Source organism: Microcaecilia unicolor, chromosome 8, assembly GCF_901765095.1.
Source record: "Microcaecilia unicolor chromosome 8, aMicUni1.1, whole genome shotgun sequence".
In the NCBI taxonomy this organism is placed as follows: domain Eukaryota; kingdom Metazoa; phylum Chordata; class Amphibia; order Gymnophiona; family Siphonopidae; genus Microcaecilia; species Microcaecilia unicolor.
In genome coordinates this window covers 145,563,616-145,582,080 of record NC_044038.1, presented here as the reverse complement: position 1 = coordinate 145,582,080, position 18,465 = coordinate 145,563,616, and the positions used below count along the sequence as shown (strand labels likewise).

Below are 18,465 nucleotides of genomic sequence, written 5' to 3'. Positions count from 1 at the left end.
CTTAGAGGACTCTGTTTCCTCTGATGTAGATGAGGGCAGCGTATCTGAGTTCTCCCAACAGTCCTTTGGGAATTCCTTGGAGGAGACGGATTCCCGCTCGGATGGAGCGGATGACCCCTGTGCAGCGCGGATCTTTCGCTCAGAGGATTTGCCCAACCTGTTAGTGCAGGCCATGAGCATTTTGAAGATTTCCTCTCCAGAGGACGTCTCTCCCTCAGCCCCTGTTGGCTCCGCCATTATGCTGGGGACAAAGCGCCCGCCTAGAACCTTCCACGTGCATGATGCCATGCACACCTTAATTTCGGCTCAATGGGATGTCCCGGAAGCGAGCTTCAAAGTGGCTAGGGCTGTGTCCCGCCTCTATCCTTTGCCTGAAAGTGAACGGGAGGCCTTTCTTTGGCCTACCGTGGATTCTTTAATCACTGCGGTGACTAAGAAAACGGCGTTGCCGGTGGAAGGTGGCACGGCCCTAAAGGACGCCCAAGACAGAAGATTGGAGGCGGCCTTAAGGTCGTCCTTCGAGGCGGCTGCCTTAAGTTTGCAGGCCTCAGTTTGCGGCTCCTATGTGGCCAGGGCGTGCCTGACGATTGTGCAGCGGGCTTCCCCCTCGGATCCTTCCTTGAGGGCTGATTGGCCGGCCCTGGAATCGGGCTTGGCTTATTTGGCAGACTTACTGTTTGATGTCTTGAGAGCCTCGGCTAAAGGTATGGCTCAGACAGTCTCTGCGCGGCGGTGGCTTTGGCTGAAACATTGGTCTGCTGACCACGCCTCTAAGTCCCGCCTGGCTAAGTTGCCTTTTAAAGGCAAGCTGCTCTTTGGGGTCGAGCTGGACAAAATTGTGACCGATCTCGGCACGTCTAAGGGCAAGAGGTTACCAGAGGTCAGGGCTCGGGCCAGTGCTCGCCCCGGTATCTCCAGAGGACGGTTTTCAGGAAGCCCGTCGGTACCGCTCGGGCAAGTCGGGCTCCTCTGCCCCCTCTTCCATCAAGAGGAATTTCTCCCCCAAGCAGCATTCCTTTCGCAGAGACCGCTGTCCCGGAGGTGCGCCCTCCGGTCCTCCCCCAGGGTCTCGTACCCAATGACGGGGTCCTGGTCCATGGCCCAGTACAGATTGGAGGACGCCTGTCCTCGTTTCTGGGCGAGTGGACCAGGGTAACTTCAGACGCTTGGGTGCTGGAAGTCATCAGAGACGGCTACAAGCTAGAGTTCTGCCGACCCTTAAGAGACGGATTTGTACTCTCTCCCTGCAAGTCTCCGGTCAAAGCTGTGGCAGTGCAGCAGACCTTGGACAATCTGATCCGCCTGGGTGCGGTCGTTCCGGTGCCAGAAAATCAGCTTGGCAAGGGACGTTACTCCATTTACTTTGTGGTACCAAAGAAAGGAGGTTCTGTACGGCCTATCCTCGACCTCAAAGGGGTCAATCGGGCCTTGAAAGTTCGGCACTTTCGAATGGAGACCCTCCGCTCTGTTATAGCGGCAGTGAAGGCAGGGGAGTTCCTGGCATCCTTGGAGATCAAGGAAGCGTACTTGCATATTCCCATCTGGCCTCCTCATCAACGCTATCTGCGTTTTGCAGTCCTGGGCCGACACTTCCAGTTCAGAGCCCTCCCGTTCGGGTTGGCTACTGCTCCGCGGACCTTCTCCAAAGTAATGGTGGTCATCGCGGCCTTCCTGCGAAAGGAAGGAGTACAAGTCCATCCTTATCTGGACGACTGGTTGATCCGAGCCCCCTCTTATGCAGAGTGTGGCAAAGCTGTGGACCGGGTGATTGCTCTTTTGAGCTCCCTGGGGTGGATCATCAACTGGGAGAAAAGCCAGCTGCGCCCGACTCAGTCCCTGGAGTATCTGGGAGTTCGATTCGACACCCAAGTGGGCAGAGTGTTCCTGCCGGACAATCGGATTGTCAAACTTCAGGCTCAGGTGGACCAGTTCCTAGTAGCCTCTCCGCTTCGGGCTTGGGACTATGTGCAGCTGTTGGGCTCTATGACGGCCACGATGGAAGTAGTGCCCTGGGCCAGGGCTCATATGAGACCACTACAACACTCTCTGCTGCAGCGCTGGACTCCGGTGTCGGAGGATTATGCTGTGCGCCTTCCCTTGGACCCAGCAGTGCACAAGGCGCTGAGCTGGTGGCTGAAGACAGACAGGTTGTCTGCAGGGATGCCTCTCGTGACCCCGGAGTGGATTGTCGTCACGACGGACGCCTCTTTGACGGGCTGGGGAGCCCACTGCTTGGGAAGGACAACGCAGGGGCTCTGGTCTCCTGCAGAGGCAAAGTGGTCTATCAACCTCCTGGAACTCAGAGCCATTCGGTTGGCGCTTTTGGAGTTCCTCCCGGTACTGGCGTTGAAGCCAGTACGGGTCCTGTCGGACAATGCCACGGCTGTGGCCTATGTCAACCGCCAGGGAGGTACCAAGAGTGCCCCTCTAGCCAAGGAAGCCATGAATCTATGCCAGTTGGCGGAAGCGAACCTGGAACAGCTGTCAGCGGCCCACATTGCCGGAGTCATGAATGTCAAGGCGGACTTTCTCAGTCGCCATACTTTGGATCCCGGAGAGTGGCAGTTATCGGCTCAGGCGTTCTTGGACATCACGAAGCGCTGGGGCCAGCCGAGCCTAGATCTGATGGCGTCATCGGCCAATTGCCAAGTGCCGCGCTTTTTCAGCAGAGGACGGGATCCTCGATCTCTGGGAGTAGATGCTCTTCTCCAACGGTGGCCGACACAAGAGCTTCTCTATGTGTTCCCGCCCTGGCCCATGTTGGGCAGGGTACTAGACCGGGTGGCAAAGCATCCGGGCCGGATAATCCTGGTGGGTCCGGACTGGCCCAGACGTCCCTGGTATGCGGACTTGATCAGGCTCTCAGTGGACGACCCTCTGCGGCTGCCAGTGGAGCAGGGCCTGTTGCATCAGGGTCCTTTGGTGATGGAGGATCCCTCCCCCTTTGGTCTTACGGCCTGGCTATTGAGCGGCAGCGTCTGAGGAAGAAGGGCTTCTCAGACAAGGTCATCGCCACTATGCTGAGAGCGAGGAAGCGCTCTACTTCTACTGCTTACGCCAGGGTTTGGCGTACCTTTGCAGCGTGGTGTGAAGCAGGCTCACTTTCTCCCTTCACTGCTCCAATTTCTTCAGTGCTGGCGTTCCTGCAAGAAGGTCTGGAGAAAGGCCTGTCGCTCAGTTCCCTTAAAGTCCAGGTAGCGGCTCTGGCTTGCTTCAGGGGCCGCCTGAAGGGTGCTTCCCTGGCTTCGCAGCCAGATGTGGTACGTTTTCTCAAGGGAGTTAATCACCTGCGCCCTCCTCTGCACTCAGTGGTGCCTGCGTGGAATCTCAACCTGGTGCTAAGAGCCTTGCAGAAGCCGCCTTTTTGAACCCTTGTCGAGGGCATCTCTGAAAGACCTGACGTTGAAAGCAGTCTTTTTGGTGGCTATCACTTCAGCCAGAAGAGTTTCCGAGCTCCAGGCACTCTCATGTCGAGAGCCTTTTCTGCAGTTCACTGAGGCAGGAGTGACTATTCGCACAGTGCCTTCCTTCCTGCCCAAGATTGTTTCTCGCTTCCATGTGAATCAGCAGCTCTGTCTCCCTTCCTTTCGTAGGCAGGACTACCCAGAGGAATACTCTGCTCTCAAATATCTGGATGTGAGACGAGTCATCTTCAGATACTTGGAAGTGACCAATGATTTCCGGAAATCGGATCATCTGTTTGTCCTGTTTGCAGGTCCTCGTAAGGGTCTGCAGGCTGCTAAGCCTACAGTGGCAAGATGGGTCAAGGAAGCCATTGCAGCAGCTTATGTGGCCGCAGGGAAGGTGCCGCCTATCCAGCTGAAGGCTCACTCCACTAGAGCTCAGGCGGCCTCGATGGCAGAGGCCGGGTCCGTCTCCTTGGAAGAGATTTGCAAGGCGGCAACTTGGGCATCGGCCCATACCTTCTCCAGGCATTACCGCTTGACTGTGGCTGCTCGGGCGGAGGCCCGGTTTGGAGCTTCAGTGTTGCGGTCAGGGATTTCTATGTCCCGCCCTGGGTGAGTACTGCTTCGGTACATCCCACCAGTCTATGGATTGATCAGCATGATGATATGGAAGGTAAAATTATGTATCATACCTGATAATTTTCTTTCCATTAATCATAGCTGATCAATCCATAGCCCCTCCCAGATATCTGTACTGTTTATATTCTGGTTGCATTTCAGGTTCAAGTTTAGTCTTCAGTTCCTGTTCGGGAGGACTTCGTGTTCAAGTTTTCTCAATTGGATTCTTCAAGAGTTGAGACGAGTTTGTGTTACAGTGAGCTGCTGCATTCCTCTCCCCTCCGTTTTACGGGGCTGGATTGAGACATAAATTCTGCCGGCGCTCCCTCCTGCTTCGTGCGGCTGTAGGGCAGCTTTGTACCCCTCCCGCTTCGGCGGTGTTAGGGTCAGTCAGCTCCTCCCGCGGTTGCGGTTGCAGGATAAGCCAGATCCCCCCCGCATCGGCGGGGTGGTGTCCCTCCCCGGCTCCGCGGGGATGAGCTGGACGGATTCCCCTCCCCCACTTGTGTGGGGATGAGCTGGGTTAATTCCCCTCCCCCGTTTCGGCGGTGGTGAGCTGGGCAGAGTGTCCCTTTGTGGGTGTAATTCTCTAAGTGCTGAGTCCTGCAGATGGAGCTTGGATATCGACATACTGAGGAGTTTCCGGCAACACATGACCACATATAGGGAGGCAAAAGGATTGCTCTCTATCTCCACCTGCTGGTAGATGGACACAACCCACCAGTCTATGGATTGATCAGCTATGATTAATGGAAAGAAAATTATCAGGTATGATACATAATTTTACCATTAAGGCATGGCCATTTTATGGCTTCAGTAAAAACGGCCTTACCACATGGGAAATACTAGAGTAAGGGTGTGCTAAGGCCACTTTTGCTGAAGTTTAATAAAAAAAAGACCCCTTTTTTCCTATTAATTAATTTACCAGAGCACACCTTCACCTGGTGAAGCCGTTGTTGGTCTTTGGGCTGAAAACTTGGAAGCCATTAACTTTAATCATCTACATTTATACATTAACGATTAAAGGCAAAGCAGATACATGCTTTTTTTTTTTCAAAACCAAAACTTTTTGGCTTAAATCTTTTGAAAAATTTATGTAAATAAAATTAGTCTTTCTCATCTCAGATCTCATTAGATGTTAACATCTACGATATCTTTATAAGAAGAATAAATATGTTTCCAGGACTTGAAAGATGTAGGGGAATATAATTAGTAGTTTGAGCAATAAATTGAAACTGAGTGACTTTTGGGTGGCATTTACTGAGAAAAGTGGCTTTTTTTGTGCTTCTGCTTATTGTTCAGACAACTAGGAAAGGGGAACTAGATCCGGTCAGTATGTTACTTTGAAAGGCAGGGTAGAGTTCATTGGAAGAACTGTTGAAACACTTTCTAGCTTTTCCTTTCTATTATCGAAGTCCTGGTTTACAACTATGGAAGTTGACCGACTTTTTCTTCTTTTCACCCCTAGGCACTGGGCACCCTATGAAGCCGCACCGCCTAGCACTTACTCACAGTCTAGTACTTCATTATGGTCTCTACAAGAAGATGATAGTAAGTCTTAATGTATACATTTTAGAATGAAGTAAAACTTTCCAGAAAAGGTCAGTCTTAAATTTCAGTTCCTTAGCGTCCCTCCAGACTGGCCCAGAGAAAACTGATAGGCTGAGCGTGCCTACCAGCAGGTAGAGACTGAGAAGTTCTGATTCTTGGGAGAGCCAAAAATATCCTGAACCTCACCCCTTTTAGAATCGGTATTTCTTAGTCTCCAGTAGGTGGTGGATGTGGTGAGCCTTTAGTCTCAGTTGGGTGGGTAGGCTAGCCTTTTTTTTCTAGCTTTCTAATTTGAAGCAGACATACATTTTTCTATGCTCCCTTCAAAGGTTCTGACTGTCTTGGTTGGGGTTGAGGTCCAAGGAGGTTCTCTAGTGCTACACTTGGGTGACTGAGTCCTCCCCCAAATCCCTTATTCTTCTCCTTTAAGGAGTTGAATTTTCTGTGCCTTGGCCACTGTATTAAAAAAAAAAAGCAGAGAGAAGGGGACACAGCAGAAGGAAGGCCATGGAGTTGGCCTGTGACTGAATTGCTGCAGGAAAAAAGTATATGACACCCGTGGCGAGGAGGAAGGGAAGGGAGAAAAGTGTTGGCTTCTCCATGCATGCACATCCTCCTTATCCCTGCCCCCACAGCTGCAGCCCTGGCTCGGTGCTAATCACAAGAATGAAAGGAGAGCAGCTGCATATTAGGCCACACACTCCTCATCTTCTGCTCTCTTCCTTCCCCAAGTCAGAGATCTTCAAAAGGCAACTTTCAGGCTGGAGGGAGAGGCACTCCCTCCTTTCTGAAGGCCTCCAGAAGGAGAGTGTATTAGGGGTGAGAAACTTGGTGCCCTGGCTCTTGTTGATCAGGATGTTTGTGGAAGTAGTATTAGGTTACTTGGGTATAGTCTGAAATCTGACGGAGGGTAACCAGGTCACTGGGGACAGCATTTTATGTTGGATGGGGGTAAAGAAAACAGGCTTCCTGGAGAAGGACATGTGTTACAGCAAAAGCCAAAGATTTCTGAGAAATAAATTCTAAATGTGCATATATTATACAAAATGCAAAAATAATTTCAAAATACAATGACAGCTAACTGATGAAGAATACAAATTGCTGCAGCCAAAATTAAAATGCTTGTTTGAACTATGCCTTTTATTGAAAAACTGAACTCAAAACCTCTACTTTTAAAAAGAGAACGACATGGTTACTGTTACCATGGATGGAGACGGGAAGGGAACAAACTTTGTCCTCGTGTCATTCTCTAGGTGACACAAAGGTGCCTGTTTGCCAGAAGACCGTCCTAAATCAGGGTGAGGGTTGGCGGCCGCTAGGAATCATTTTCAGGAGTTTAGGTATTTTCGACTAGGTAGGACAGATGGTTCTCAGTGAGGTTGTTTCAGTATTCCCAGTTCTTTCGTGGGGGTCAGAGAGGTTACAGGGATTCCAGTGCTGGCTCCATGCAGTAGAGGTGTAATTCCCAATTAAGGTGTCAAGGACTATCTCCTGCAGTTTGAGTTTTGACTGCAGGACTCTGTGGGTCGCTTCTGTAAATTTACTGCTTTGGCACTTCCCATCAGTCTCTTCTGGGCTAGTCTGTAGGGATGCTAAGGAAGGACAAATTAGGTCTTACCTGCTAATTTGCTTTCCTTTAGTTCCTACAGACTGACACAGATGCCTCCCATTTTTGCTTTTATCAAGACTTGTCTTTTTTTCTGAAGATATTCAGTCCAGTCGTTGTATGCATTTGACTGGTCAGGGCGTTTTGGTCTTCTCTTCAAGGAATTGGTCAATAGAGTCATATGTGATGTTTAAAAAAAATGAAAAAGGGGGAACATGATTTGTTTTCTAGTTTGGTCATAACATGAGGCTCTTTGCCTCTGAGGGTGGCTGTAATGAGAACGAAAGAGAGCACAGAAGTAGTCTATTGTCTTTTCTCTTTGCTTTGGAGTGATTATACTGATTCTCAGGGGGGCAGTTCAGGATATTTATTGGCTCTCCCAAGAATCTGATCATCTCAGTCTCTACCTTCTGGTAGGTATTCTAAGCCCATCATTCTCTGGGCCAATCTGGAGGGACTAAAGCAAATTAGCAGGTAAAACCAAATTTATCCTTACAAGTTGGGCTTTGTTTTGCAGTTCTTAATTACAAGAAATTTTGCTTCGTAATCATTTTCTTGTTTCTAAAAATCTACTAGATTCCTCATTATAATTCAGCAGTGTGGACAAAACATCATCTGTGTCTTTAACAACCATTTGTTTATTCTTATTTGTTATTGCCAGTGTTTACAAATTTTCTGTTTGCTTAAAACATAGAGATAAGAAACTGTCTGCTATTGGTGAAATATTTCAGGTAGATAAGAGAGTACTACAAGTGAGGAGTACCTGGAATTTTGGGAAAGTCTATTCTTCACTGGATGAAGATGAAAAAAATGTTTGATTTACTGCATGTTTTAAAGGATTTAGGCTGGAATATGCTGTATTTACAAAAAACCCACATTACTCTAGAAATGCCAGCATATTTCTTAGTCTTATTTTTGTAAAATTATAAATGGCCAGATACCTAAAATATTTGGCCTTGTGTACTTGTACAAAAGTAGAGACTTGACGAAATAAATCTGGATGGGTTTCATTCACCGTTCTTGCAAGGCACAGTAGGAAATCAATATGTACACTATGAGCATAACAGAAGATGTCTCTGGGTGTCATGTCACATTTAATATCTCAGATCACGAGACTGTCAGCAAGGATTCTGCTAGTAGTCTGTGTTCTTCAAATTTCTTGAACTGTTTTCAAGCACTATAAATGCACACTGTTCTGGTTTCGAGAAACTGACCAAGCCATAAGTTCAAAATTAATTATTTTATTTTTTGGATTTAGCTCGCATTTTTTTTGGTAATAGCTCAAGGTAAGTTAAATTCACTTGTGTTTGGTGCTTCCATGTTTGTGGAGGGCTTGCATTGTATGGTTAAGTGACTTGCTCAAGATCACAAGGAGCAGCAGTGAGATTTCAGTCAGGCTTCCCTAGTTGTCTGTTTAGTGCTGTAATTGTAACTCATGTTTTGGGCTATATCTGCAGGTCATGTATTTTAAGCTAGCAAGAATATCTGGCTATTGGACTTTCTTCAGAAACTTGGGGGTTCTATACACAGTTTCACGAAACACTTAGCCACCCACCTGGGGTTACTCTGCGGCCACATAGAGGGTCTATCCCCAGCACAACTCAGGTCAGCCTGCACCTGCCACTTGTGCTCTACACTAGCACCCTCCTTCCACTGACTGGGTCTCAACCACCTCTGGGCAAGTCTCCCATGCTCAGATTATCCCCAGTGATTTCTAGTTTAATGGAGCCACACTCCCAGTGGTCCCACAGTTCCCAGAAAGCACTCACAGACCCAACACATAAACCACCGGGATTCTTTTATCAGTCTAGACAGGCAGAGTCAACATATGTGATGTTTAAAAAAAATGAAAAAGGGGGAACATGATTTGTTTTCTAGTTTGGTCATAACATGAGGCTCTTTGCCTCTGAGGGTGGCTGTAATGAGAACGAAAGAGAGCACAGAAGTAGTCTATTGTCTTTTCTCTTTGCTTTGGAGTGATTATACTGATTCTCAGGGGGGCAGGGGAACTTGAACAATGGACAAAAAATGTGCAATCAGCAAACAATAATAGATAACTGAAATATGGATCAATTACAACACTAAACAAACACTTGTTTACCCTCCAGAAAGTACCTGGGGAGATCAAGACACATAGCTTCTCACCAGTTGTCAAATATAACCGTTTTACAGGGATTCAGCAAAGAGCGCTCACTCTCTGTCTCTCTTTCTCCCTGGCTGAAACTAGGGCAAAAGCCAGTACAATTCAAATGAAAAGAACTCCTGGGCCAATCAGAGCCCAGTCAACACGTTTTAAAAGTATACTGGTCACAGTACTGTAAATCACTTCTTCACTGACTGAAACTAAAGAGGGAGCATTCGCTTTTCTATAACAGCTTTAACATAAAACATGTACCACCTGCTGGCCAAACTAGAGAAATACACTTTAAGAATTAATAAAGGCAATTTTACAGGCTTAAAACACACTGTTCTGTCACACATGGTTACTGTTATCATTCAAAATTAATCTGTTTTATAAGTTCTGCAGGATATTTAGCATTAAAGCAACAGTAGTGGAGATAGCATTGCATTCTTTTCTTTCCAGTTGTCGTAAGGTATCATGGGAGAGCTGTAGTGCTGTGTAGATTACATTTTTAAAAATGACAGAAAAAAATGCACAAAGGACAGATGCAAATGTCTTTGACTGCTTTTCCTTAAGAAATGTACCTGCTCAAAAATGCAATCTGAAAAGTCCACAGACTTCATGCCTGCATGGTTTCAGTACTCAGTGAAAAATATGCAGAGGGATTTTGAAATCGTATCTACCTCTTCCTTGTCATCAAGCAGATGAAGCCATTACGTTTGGGTTGTGTCCATCAACCAGCAGGGGGAGATAGAGAGCACTCAACTTTTCACAGTGCCTCATGGCCAGCCAGCTCCACTGCCTCTTCAGTATTCTCTATCTCCCCAAGCAGGGTGGCTGCAGCTTCTTCGAGCTCCATCAGAAATCTGCCTGGAGGTGGCTCCTGGCTTGCCAGTTCTTAGCCGGGGTGTTAGAGGCTATAGCAGCTTCACTTTGAAGGCACATAGGTTAACCCTTTCCCTGCCTTACCCATGCCCCCGTGGATGTGGACATATTAGCTTGCTTTTCCCTGTCCTTTCCCACTCAGTGGATGCAGGCACATTGGTTCGCCTTTCCCTGCCTTTCCCACTCATCTGAGCCTCCGGATTTCTTATTACCTCTGCTTTCCTCACAGCGTTTAAAAAAAATGGAACAGAGGTTTTCCTTTGATTCTTCTATGGGACTGGAGCTGTGATACTCGGTCCGGTGAGGTAAGAGTGTTTTTTAACTCCTCCGGGGGGGGGGGGGGGGGGGGCGTTTTTGGCGTGAAACCGCCATTTAGAATTTTCCTGCCGTTTTCGGCAATGGCTGCAGAGAATGTAAAGCGCTGTTCCCAGTGTGGCAAGCGCAAATCAGCAGCGGGGCTCTGTAAATCGTGCTGTACAGGTGTAAGAGCCGGCCCGAGCATGGCGAGCGATGATTCTTCCCGCTCAGAGCTGACAGCGGACGCCATTTTGAATTCTCAGCATGGCACGGCCTCAGTAGAGACGGAGAGCCCTGAGCCCGGGGGGGGGGGGGGGGGGGGGGGGACGGACCTCGAATTGAGGCTATTCAGGGAGCGGCTAGCCCCGGACGGGATCTGGATGCCCAGGTTGAGTTTTTCTCCCCTGATTTTGTGTTCTTATTGCATAAAGCATACATGCTGAAAAGAGCTCTCCCTCAAGGGTCGTCTGAGGCCCCTTCTATTGTCCCCCCTGGTGGATTCTGGCCTGGGACTGCCCGCTGAGGCTATTTTCCCTGATAATTGGCATAAAGAAAAGCGTAGAAGGGCTAATTCCCCTTCAGATTGTGGTGCACCTCCTTTCTCCCCCCCCCCCCCCCCCCCCATGGTCGGGATGTGAGGATTCGGAGAGTTCTGGCAGGCCTTCGTGGTCTGAGGAGCCAGAGTCAGGTGCAGAATTACCACAGGATCTGGATGATCCCTCTGCGGTGAGGATTTTCCACCGTGATGAGCTACCAGCGCTTATTTCAGATGCCCTACAGGTCCTTTCTATTGAAGAGCCTGACAGTGTCACAGCCTCCTCTGTGAATCCTAGGATGGCTGGTACCAAAAAGCCTGCTCGAGCCTTTTCTTTGCATGACTCCATCCAAGAGCTTATTTCCGCTCAGTGGGCTGACCCCGAAGGACCTTTGAAAGTTTGCAGGGCTATGGGGCAATTATACCCTCTGCGTGAGGAGCATTTGGCTCGCTTTGCAATGCCTAAAGTAGATGCCCTAGTCACTGTGGTGACAAAGAGAACTACCCTCCCTATGGAAGGAGGAGTTGCCCTGAAGGATATACAAGACCGTAGGCTGGAAGCAGCACTTAAACGGTCCTTTGAAATTGCAGGTCTTACTGTTCGGGCGTCTGCATGCAGTTGTTATGCTGCTAGAGCCTGCCTTGCGTGGCTGCAACAGGCAGTGGAACAGCCCGGAGATGGAGCGGAGCCCTTCTCGGATGTGGCTTCGCGGCTGGAGTCGGCCTTGTCCTTTTTGGCTGATGCCCTTTATGATATTGTCAGAGCTCCGGCTAAACAAATGGCAGTAGCAGTGGCGGCTTGCCGTCTTATTTGGCTACGACATTGGGCAGCGGACATGGCCTCTAAGCAAAGGTTGGTGAAGTTGCCCTTTCAAGGCCTTCTCCTATTTGGTGAGGAGTTGGAAAAAAAAATTGTTAAAGGCCTGGGAAATCCTAAACCCCAGCGCTTGCCCGAAGATAGGCCGAGGCCTTCCTCTAAGGGCCAGGCGGTCCACTCCTCTTATAGACCTCGCTTCCGTGAAGCTAGAAGGTACTGCCCGGGGTGTTCTGCTGGGTTCACTTCTCGTGGCCGTTTTTTCAGCAGGACAAGCGTTACGCAGCCACCGGCTGTAGGCCTGGAGTTCAGGGGCGACCCTCTCAATGATGGTGCGCTGGCCCCCTCCTCGCTTCCTGTCATCAGAGGACGTCTTTCCCTCTTTGCCGAGGAGTGGGCCAATATTTCCTCAGATCAGTGGGTTCTGGACCTGATCAGAGATGGCTACAGAATAGAATTCAACGCCCCAGTAAGAGACGTGTTTGTGGAGTCCCAGTGTGGTTCTGCCGCCAAACGGGCGGCGGTAGAGGAGACTTTGCAAGGTCTGATTCAGTTAGGGGTCGTGTCCCTGGTACCTCCCGCCGAACACGGCTACGGCTGATACTCCATCTACTTTGTGGTGCTGCGAAAAGGTGGGTCTTTTCGCCCTATTCTGGACTTAAAAGAATTAAACAAGTCCCTGAGAGTGCGGCATTTCCACATGGAAACCCTGCGCTCAGTCATTGCTGCGGTACAGCCAGGAGAGTTTCTCACGTCTCTAGACCTGAAAGAAGCTTACTTGCACATACCAATTTGGCCCCCGCACCAGAATTTTCTGAGGTTTGCAGTGTTGGGAAAACATTTCCAGTTCCGGGCCTTGCCTTTTGGCCTCGCCACATCTCCCCGAACCTTTTTGAAGGTAATGATGGTAGTAGCTGCTTTGCTCAGGCGAGAAGGTATCAGGGTTCACCCATACCTAGACGACTGGCTCATCAGAGCAGACTCTGTAACAGAGCTATCAAGCTACAGCCAGAGTGGTCTCAGTACTTCAATCTCTAGGCTGGGTCGTCAATATGGCCAAAAGTTACCTGACCCCCTCGCAATCTCTAGAATATTTGGGGGCCAGGTTCGACACAGACTCGGGCTATGTATTCCTACCCGAGCTAAGGCGGTGCAAGCTTCAGAATCAGGTCCGTCTGCTCCTGAGGATGCCCCGCCCGCGAGCTTGGGACATTGTCCAGCTGCTGGGATCGATGACAGCCACATTGGAAGTGGTGCCCTGGGCAAGAGCACACCAGAGACCTCTACAGTATTCCCTACTTCAAAGATGGTCTCCAGTTTCTCAGGATTATCAATGCAGACTTTCTTGGCTCCCTGCAGCCCGACTCAGCATGGAGTGGTGGCTCTCAGACAGCATGCTGCGGCGAGGAATTCCGCTGGCGCTCCCTGATTGGTGTCTAGTAGTGACAGATGCCAGCCTGAAGGGCTGGGACGCACATTGCAAGGGAAGCATGCCCAGGGTCTATTGACACCCGAGGAATCGGAGTGGTCCATCAACCGCCTGGAGTTGAAAGCAGTGTTTCAGGCGCTTCTGGCCTTTCAAGTGACCCTGGAAGGATTGGCTGTCAGAGTGATATCGGACAACACGACAGCAGTGGCCTACATAAATCGACAAGGCGGCACTCAGTGCAGAGCGCTGGCCGCGCAGGCCGAACAGATTTGCCACTGGGCCGAGCTGCATCTTCAGTTTCTGTCGGCAGCTCACATTGCAGGTCAGAGCAACGTGCAAGCCGATTATCTAAGCAGGCATCAGATCGATCCAACAGAATGGGAACTAGCAGATGACGTATTCCTGCAGATATGTGCCAAATGGGGCAAGCCCGTGATGGATCTTATGGCGACAAGTTCAAATGCCAAAGTCCCGTGCTTCTTCAGCAGACAGAGAGATCCTCGCTCGGCAGGGTTGGATGCCTTGACTCAGCCCTGGCCTCCGGGCCTACTATATGTGTTCCCTCCGTGGCCCTTGATAGGGCACGTGCTCCTGCGGATTTGACTTCACCCAGGAGAAGTGGTCCTCATCGCCCTGGATCAGCCCAGGAGGCCTTGGTATGCGGACCTCCGACAGATGCTAGTGGAGGCTCCCCTTCCTTTACCTCTGGTACCGAACCTGTTGTCACAGGGCCCGGTAGCCATGGAGGACGCCTGCCGCTTTGGTCTTATGGCATGGCGATTGAGAGGGTGCAATTGAGGGACAAAGGCTATTCAAACACAGTCATTTCCACTCTCCTGCAGGCCCGCAAGCGTTCCACTTCCGTGGCTTATGCCAGGATTTGGCGCCAGTTGAGTCTTGGTGTGCTTCAAAAGCGATCACACCCATGCGGGCTCCTGTCTCGCCGATTCTGGACTTTTTGCAGGATGGTGTACAAATAGGCTTGGCCTATAATTTCCTGTGGGAGCAAGTGGCAGCGTTGGCCTCCCTTCGTGGTAAGATTGATGGCGTGTTTTTAGCTGCTCATCCAGATGTGGCACGGTTTCTTAGTGGGGTGCTTCGGCTCCGGCCTTCCGTGCGAGCACCCTGTCCAGCTTGGAACCTGGGGCTAGTTTTGAAGGCCCTGCAGGCTTCTCCTTTTGAGCCGCTTCGGTGAGCATCGGAGAAAGATTTGACACTAAAGGCCGTTTTTCTGGTGGCCATTACTTCGGCGAGACGGGAGTCAGAGCTCCAGGCGCTGTCCTGTAGAGACCCATTTCTGCAATTCTCAGAGTCCGGGGTCACGGTTCGGACCGTGCCTTCCTTCATGCCTAAGGTGGTTTCAGCATTTCACCTAAACCAGCCTATTTTCTTGCCCTCCTTTGATAAGGAGGAGTTTCCAGAATCTTTTGGGCAGTTGCACCTGTTGGATGTGTGCAGGACTCTGCTGCAGTATCTGCGAGTTACTATCTCTTTCAGGATCTATGATCATCTGTTTGTTTTGCTATCAGGTCCTCGCAGAGGGTCTCCAGCGTCTAAAGCCACTATTCCCCGCTGGCTCAAAGAAACTATCTTTTCAGCTTATCTGCTTGCCGGCCCGGTCTCTGCCTGTAGCCTTTAAGGCGCATTCTACCAGAGCGATTTCTTCCTCTTGGGCTGAAACTGGAGCACTCTCTCGTCAAGAGATATGCAGTGCAGCAACATGGGCTTCTAAGCTCTCTTTTGCCCGACATTACAGGCTGGATGTGGCTGCTAGGAGGGATGCACGTTTTGGAGCACAAGTGCTAGCGCGTGGTGTGACCTGTTCCCACCCTATATAGGGATTGCTTTGTTACATCCCATACGTAATGGCTTCATCTGCTTGATGACAAGGAAGGGAAAATTAGGTTCTTACCTTGGTAATTTTCTTTCCTTTAGTCATAGCAGATGAAGCCATGAGCCCTCCCTGTATGATTGTCTGTATGCTGTGAATCTGTTTTCAGGTTCTGTTCTTGTTTCCTGAAGTTCCTTCCTGGGAGAAAGTTGGAAAACAGTCTTCAGGATTCATGTCACTTATAGGAGGATGAGTCCATTCCCTCCAGTTTATGGTTTGGGAGGATGAGTTTATTCCCTCCAGGAGGTTGCGTGTATCCCCTCCAGTTATACAATAAGAGGACAAGTTTATTCCTCCAGGAGGATGTGTTCATTCCCTCCTTTTGAGTTCATGCCTTGTTAAGGGGCCATCGTTCGCTGTGAGGAAAGTTCATGTTATTCCCATTGCGGTTTGCCATACTGCTTTGGAAGCTTCAAATACTGAAGAGGCAGTGGAGCTGGCTGGCCATGAGGCACTGTGAAAAGCTGAGTGCTCTCTATCTCCCCCTGCTGGTTGATGGACACAACCCATACGTAATGGCTTCATCTGCTATGACTAAAGAAAAGAAAATTACCAAGGTAAGAACCTAATTTTCCCTTTTTGCATACATTTACTCCCCCCAGCATATGAAGGTCTTTTACTCGCACAGAGACCTGGTAATGTTCAGAAAGTCATTTTACCTGTATAAACCTTGTATGGCTTTGTATTTGTGTTAATCCCTTTCTCACACTCAAAACAAATTTGCATGTGGATCATCAGCAGAGAAGAGAGCAAACAAAGATGGTGAGAGGGATGAGAACTGAACACAGAATAGCCATCTATCCGTATAATTTGCTCCTTTTGTATATTAGTCACTTTGCCACACTCCAAAAACCATATTTGTGCTGACTTTTCAGAACATATACTGACTGATTCCTTAGGGTCTTCTATCTTGTATTTGTGTCTCTTTCTTCTCAGCATCTTTGATTGGTATAATCATGTTAATTCTCCTTTTGAGGATGAGTGATGGAGCAAAATCCACTCTAGCATGTTTGTTCTTTTTACAGTAGTTGTCCTTAATTGAGAACTGTCAACATGGTTGACATGTATGCGCACTCCAAGTCTGATGCTTGCTTACTTGTTTTTGTACTCATCTAGTCACTATTGTGAATTGATTATCTGGTCTCCAAAACTAGGCCATTCCATATCATCATGCTGATCAATCCATAGACTGGTGGGTTGTGTCCATCTACCAGCAGGTGGAGATAGAGAGCAATCCTTTTGCCTCCCTATATGTGGTCATGTGCTGCCGGAAACTCCTCAGTATGTTCTCTATCTCAGCAGGTGGTGGTCACACACAGCAGCAGCTCTGGCTAGGCCTCCAAGCCTAATTTTTAGGTTTTGTTGAGTGCCTGGGGTTGAGGGCTCTTCTTGAGCAAGTGCAAACCTGGTGGCGCCAGGTCCCTCCTTTTCTCCCCCCTCCCGCTGGCTCCGTAAAAAAAAAAAAAAAAAAATTTTTGGACGTCCTTAAGGGCGTTTATTTCGACGTTTATTTAAACGTTTATTGCAGCTACTCACTGGGACACCAGGTCGTTACAGCTCGGAGCGAGAAGCAGGTAATTTTTACCTTTTTATAGCGGGCAGGGGGTTCCCCGATTGATCTCCACGTGGCCTATGGCGTCGGAGGGCGAGGGCGCGAAGAATCGCTCCCCGAGCGCGTGTGCACTTCTAGCGGGGATGCGGGGGGTTTTAAAGTCTGATTCGCCCTTGTTGGGTGTCAGTTTGGAGGCCGGTCAGTGTCCCGGGTCTTCCTCCGGCGCGGCGGTTTTTCCCGCCATAAGCGCCATCCCCCGCTGCTCGCCCTCCGCCATCTGGCCGGCCACTCTGCTCGGACGGCTTCTTCTTGGGCCGCCCTTGAGCTGGGAGATGTTCATGCCATGGCCGCCCTTGATTTGGGCGACGGCAAAAAAGCGGCTAAAGTTAAGCGCCGTTCTTCCCGCACGGGCTCCTTCGCGGAGTGTCGCGCCGGACGCCATCTTGGATGCGCAGCATGTTGCTCCCCCGCTCTTGCGAGCGCCGGTTGAGGGTGCGTCTAGGGCTGTGGCCCAGGCTGCTGAAATTCACATCTGGGGGGTTTTCTCCCCCGAGTTTATTTTGCTGCTGCATCAGGCCTTTCCTTATTTCAAAATGCTGCCCCTTCTCCCTTGTCCGATAACGGGGTTGAGGCCCCCGGAAGTAAACGCCCTCGGTGGATCCCAGGCCTTAGAGGACGCTGTTTCCTCTGATGTAGATGAGGGCAGCGTATCTGAGTTCTCCCAACGGTCCTTTGGGGATTCCTTGGAGGAGACGGATTCCCGCTCGGATGGAGTGGATGACCCCTGTGCAGCGCGGATCTTTCGCTCAGAGGATTTGCCCAACCTGTTAGTGCAGGCCATGAGCATTTTGAAGATGTCCTCTCCAGAGGACGTCTCTCCCTCAGCCCCTGTTGGCTCTGCCATTATGCTGGGGACGAAGCGCCTGCCTAGACCCTTCCACGTGCATGATGCCATGCACACCTTAATTTCGCTCAATGGGATGTCCCGAAGCGAGCCTCAAAGTGGCTAGGGCTATGTCCCGCCGCTATCCTTTGCCTGAAAGTGAGCGTGAGGCCTTATATTTGGCCTACCGTGGATTCTTTAATCACTGCGGTGACTAGAAAAACGGCGTTGCCGTGGAATGTGGCACGCACTAAAGGACGCCCAAGACAGAAGATTGGAAGCGGCTTTAAGGTTGTCCTTCGAGCGGCCTGCCTTAAGTTTGCAGGCCTCAGTTTGCGGCTCCTATGTGGCCAGGGGCGTGCCTGCCGACGGTGCCAGCGGCTTCCCCCTCGGATCCTTCCTTGAGGGCCAGTGCTCGCCCCGGTATCTCCAGAGGACGGTTTTCAGGAAGCCCGTCGGTAACCGCCGCCCGGGCAGTCGGGCTCCTCTGCCCCCTCTTCCTTCAAAGGAACTTCTCCCCCCAGCAGCATTCCTTTCGCCGAGACCCCGGCCGTCCCGGAGTACGCCCGCCGGTCCTCCCCCAGTGGTCCTCATACCCAATGACGGGGTCCTGGTCCATGGCCCAGTGCGGATTGGAGGACGCCTGTCCTCGTTTCTGGGGCGAGTGGACCAGAGTAACTTCAGAACGCTTGGGTGCTGGAAGTCATCAGAGACGGCTACAAGTTAGAGTTCTGCCGACCCTTAAGAGACGGGTTTGTACTCTCTCCCTGCAAGTCTCCGGTCAAAGCTGTGGCAGTGCAGCAGACCTTGGACAACCTGATACGCCTGGGTGCGGTCGTTCCGGTGCCAGAAAATCAGCTTGGCAAGGGACGTTA

General features: G+C 50.2%; 1 protein-coding gene across 1 annotated transcript in view; it reads left to right on the top strand.

Moving 5' to 3' along the window:
• Nucleotides 1–18,465, top strand: part of HDAC3 (histone deacetylase 3) — a 93,085-nt gene that overhangs the window by 12,084 nt on the left and 62,536 nt on the right. The window contains 1 exon segment of the mRNA XM_030212811.1: nt 5,494–5,576. Coding sequence (XP_030068671.1) covers nt 5,494–5,576 — 83 coding nt within the window.